At 42.1% G+C, this 4,423-nt stretch overlaps 1 protein-coding gene across 1 annotated transcript in view; it reads right to left on the bottom strand.

Annotated features, from left to right (window-relative positions):
- Positions 1-2,084, bottom strand: part of trim71 (tripartite motif containing 71, E3 ubiquitin protein ligase) — a 48,735-nt gene extending 46,651 nt beyond the window's left edge. The window contains exons 1-2 of the mRNA XM_014021123.1: positions 1,791-2,084; positions 472-1,206 (exon numbers count right to left, since the gene is read on the bottom strand). Of these exons, the coding sequence (XP_013876577.1) occupies positions 472-1,206 (735 nt within the window). The 5' untranslated portion in view covers positions 1,791-2,084. The remainder of the gene's footprint in view (positions 1-471; positions 1,207-1,790) is intronic.
- Between the last annotated feature and the right edge of the window lie 2,339 nt (positions 2,085-4,423).

Consider the following 4,423-nt stretch of genomic DNA (forward strand, 5'->3'; position numbering starts at 1 on the left):
CCCCACCACCACCACCACCAAAAAAAAGACCACATGGTGCACAAACACCAAAATCTTTTCTGCTATCTGAAAAATGTAGGTTAGCGATGCATGTGTGCAGTTACTACAGGGGCCCCTCTCCACCCTGAGTTGATGGTGTGGTACAGATTAACCAGACCCTGCGTGTCTATAGGAGTTTCTGTCTGTGTGTGTGTGTGTGTGTGTAAATCCAACTCAACTCACGTGCCTGTTTCTCTCCAGGGAACTAGGTGAAGTGCCACTCAGCTCCTTTTGAACCTAAGGCCATATGGCCCACAGTATGGGTCTATTCGACACACATAATGCTATTACACTACATGACAACAGCCGTGTGTGTGACTGTAGACTCTGAGGCAGACTAAAGGAGGCGTTTGTAAATAATTAGGATGAATTTGTCAAAAACTCGCGACCGCTTGTGGCTGATGAGAGTAAATGTTTCCGTGTGCTCCTCACCTCGCCGTCGTGGTGCTGGCAGAAGTTCATGCGGTCTTGGAACAGGGACAGCAGGGCGAAGTTGTTCTGCAGGGACTGGGCGAGGGACACGGACACCCCAGGCTGGCTCGTGTTGCTGTTGACCCGGCTGAGGTGGAGGCTGTCTCCCAGGCGCTCGATGAAGTGGTCTTTGGTCAGCCGGACCCTCTGGTGCGCCCGCACGCAGTTGTCACAGAGGTACTCCTGGCAGTCAAGGCAGTGGGACGTGGCTGGGTTCTCCTCATCGCAGGAGCTGCACTGAGGCTCTCTGATGTGCTGCGGGTGCAAAAGGCCACTGTGCGAGGGGAGGAAGCCCGAGGAGCCTCCTATCAAGCCTCCACGGTGGTGGTGGTGGCCGTTCTTATTCTGGATCTGATCTTCCGAGCTCACCACCACGTCCAGCAGGTTGCTGAAGAGGAAGTTGGTGGAAGGCAGGGAGTCCACCCCGGCCTCCGTGATGGAGACCTTCTGGTCGCAGGTGGGGCACCGCAGCTTCAGGGGTTCGTTGGGGCTGCGCTGGCCCTCCAGGCACTGCCTGCAGAAGGCGTGCAGGCAGGGCAGGACGTGCAGCCGCTTGGAGGTGTGGTGGGTGGAGGAGGTGGAGGTGTGCGAGGAGCTGGAGGAGGTGGAGGAGCTGGAGGAGATGGGGGCAGAGGATCCGCACAGCTCCTTGCAGAGCGGACACGTCTGCAGGTCAGAGTCTGGAAATGAAGCCATCTGCAGCAAAACAAGGCTCAGTTCACAACACAGTTTGAGGAACTCATCTGAGGTCAGCCCGTCGTGTTACACAGAACTAATGAGGTAGACTGGTCAGGTGCTAATAGACTTTAAATAACATACAAGAGAGGTAGTCGGGTCTCTAATCTAAGAATATAATCATCTCATTACTCAAATTAATTAAGAAATACGCCACACTGTGGGTGCTTCCAGAATACACGGGGTTTAGTTAAATTAAGCCGGAGCGACACCGGGTCAATGTGGAAGCCGTGGAAGCGTCTCTCCTCCCCCACCGAGCAGGCGACATGACTTCAGGGCTCAGCAGCTCCTACACAAACACGCAAGCCCTTCTGTCGCCATGTTTTCTGCTCTCTACTTATAGATATTAAAAAAACAAAAACAAGTGGACTCCACTGGGGTCGGTCCAGGCGGCAGCCGACGCTCATTCGAACAGAGCGCGTGAATTATTCATCAAAGCAACGACCTCACAGGGAGCTTCGGGTCACCGTGGCATGAAAAAAAAAAAAAAAGACCACCAAGCCCAGTCTTTTTTTAAAACATCAGACAGGACGTCTATCGCTTGCCTTTAGAGAGCGAATTCATTCAGTCCGCTTCCCGGTCCTCCTGCTCCCGTTCGGTCAGTCCCTGCGTGGCTCTCTCTCTCTCTCTCTCTCTCTCTGCGTGGAGGAATGCGCAGGTTTCCAACGAGAACAACCGCCTCGTTCACCTGCTAGTTTTCTTCACAACAAAGCGAATAAACACAGCGCGTGCTCTCTCTCGATCTCTCTCATCTTGCGCGAGCTTCAGCTCCTCGAGCCGCTCTTTTCCTACAGAGAGGCAAGTGGGGGGAAATGAACTTGTTTCCGTCCAGAAGGACTGAAGAGAGAAAGAGGGGTGTGTGCACCGAACGCGCGCTCCCGAAAGGGGTGTGTGGTCACGTACGGTCATGTGTGCGAGCGCGCGACCGACCCGGGCCGATTGGTCACGCACGCTGTAAAAATTCACGTTGTTTCCAGTTTGTTCCAGTGTTTCAGACCACTTTCATCTGTTTTACTCCTCCACTCATCACACTTTCAGCTTCAGATTATTAGGAACATAAACATAAACGCGTTTGACTTTATTCAAAACTATTTCCATCAAATAAACCCAGGTGAAAAAACATAATCTGCTTAATTTAAATAAGATGCATTTTTCTGAAATACGTCTTTAAAATGTTATCAGTTGGATGTGCTCATTACGATTATATATTCAAAACTTTAAATAGGCTACATTTTAATAAACATGCTTCGAATATTTTGTTTTAAAATATATTTTGTTACACTTTATAAACAGCCTATATATTTTGTACTTTACAGTTTTGTTTATTTGTTTATTGATTAGGATCCCCATTAGTTTCCACCAAGATGGTTACTAATCTTCCTGGGGTCCAACTCATATAACATACAATATTTATACAACACATAAAATCATGACATAAAATATACATGAAAATAATCAAATTCCACATTTTACAAAATTACAACCATAAGCCTAGTTAAAAACTAAATAAAACCAATAATAATAATAATTACACAATAAAATTTAATACAAATAAGATTTCAGTGCTCTTTTACAAGAACATGTGCTTTTTAGATATCTAATGTTTTTATGAAATTTATTCCATTCTTGAATTGCTCTATAAACTACTGATTTTTGTAGCAAGTTTGTTCTACGGTTATTTACAATTTTGTTTCACAAGAGTACCTAGTAAGATAATTATGTATTTGATCAGAGTAAATGAGATTTTCATACACTGATTCAGGCCTCCTAGTAATTATAACTTTGTTTATAAATGTAAGTAAATTACACTGCACCCTAACCTTCAGTAATGGCCACAGTAAAGTACGGTGCGTTTCTATAATGCTTGCATGAAATGGGCATCTTAACACTAGGCGAGCAGCCTTATTCTGGACTACCTGCAACCTTAACAAATCTGATTTATTAGCAGCAGACCATAAAACTGAATAATAGTCTAAGACAGGACTAAAGATCGCACAACCTCTGTCAGAACTGATGGAATAACAAAAGGTGAACATCTTCTGACAACAGCAATACCTTTACCCATTTTACTAATTATATTGTCAATATGATGAGACCATGACAAGTGATGATCCACTGTGATGCCAAGTACAGTTGAATTAAATATATTACTAAAACTGTACTTTGTATAATCTTTTTTAAATACACTTTGCATGTATTGTAAAATATATTACAAATAAACAGCATATATACATCCAATATTTTCTGCAGTTGTACTTTAGATAGTATTTTGAAATAGATTTTTTAAAATCATTTTCAAAATAAATCAGTTTTAGGCTACTTCGTGTATTAGTGTCTAATTATATTTGAATGAAACACTTTATTTTATGCTAACAAATTATGAATGTAGATTTGTATTAATACATATAGAATTAACACTTAGTGTTTCTGCCAATTTTAGCAACTGGATTGCTAATTTTTAGCATGTAGCTACTAATTAATTTTTTTATTTTTTTATTCAGTTTTAGTCATTGTCAGTTTTAACATCTAGTTACAGATTATTTAGCTACATAATCTCTTCATAATACATGACTTCAGAATACAAATAACTTAAATAAAAGTATTAATGTGAAGAGGCAGTGCACTTCATAAAGGCTATAAGTATGATTCATTTAGCAGGGGTGGGCAGTCCTGGTGCTGAGGGCCACAGCCCAGCAGGTTTTATGCTTTTCCCTGCTCCAACACACCTGATTCAGACATTGAATTACCAAGTTCTGCAGTATGGAGGACTGACACTGACATAACTAGAAAAAAAAAACAAAGTAGAAATATACAAATGGACCAATAAATAAATTCAATTAAAAATGTGCCAATTAAATTTAAAAAGGAGAGCTTAACCTCACGTTTTGTAATTTAATTGACCTTCATATTTATTTTTCCAACTTAGTTCCAACTAATAATGTGTTTTTGCACATAATTTACATTTTACTGTTTTCACTGTTTTTTAATATATAATTATTAGGGGTGCAACAATACATGTACCCGTATTGAACCGTACCGAACCGTATCAAACAGAGCTGTATTGAACAATACAGATTTTAAAAAATTACTTTATCAACTTGTCTTCTGAAGATGCTCTGTGTTAAAGGATCAGTGGATCTGTGTTCCACTACTCCACCTGAGCTGCAATGTTGAGCGC

The sequence above is a fragment of the Austrofundulus limnaeus genome, unplaced genomic scaffold (genome assembly GCF_001266775.1).
Source record: "Austrofundulus limnaeus strain Quisiro unplaced genomic scaffold, Austrofundulus_limnaeus-1.0 Scaffold278, whole genome shotgun sequence".
NCBI classification, from domain to species: domain Eukaryota; kingdom Metazoa; phylum Chordata; class Actinopteri; order Cyprinodontiformes; family Rivulidae; genus Austrofundulus; species Austrofundulus limnaeus.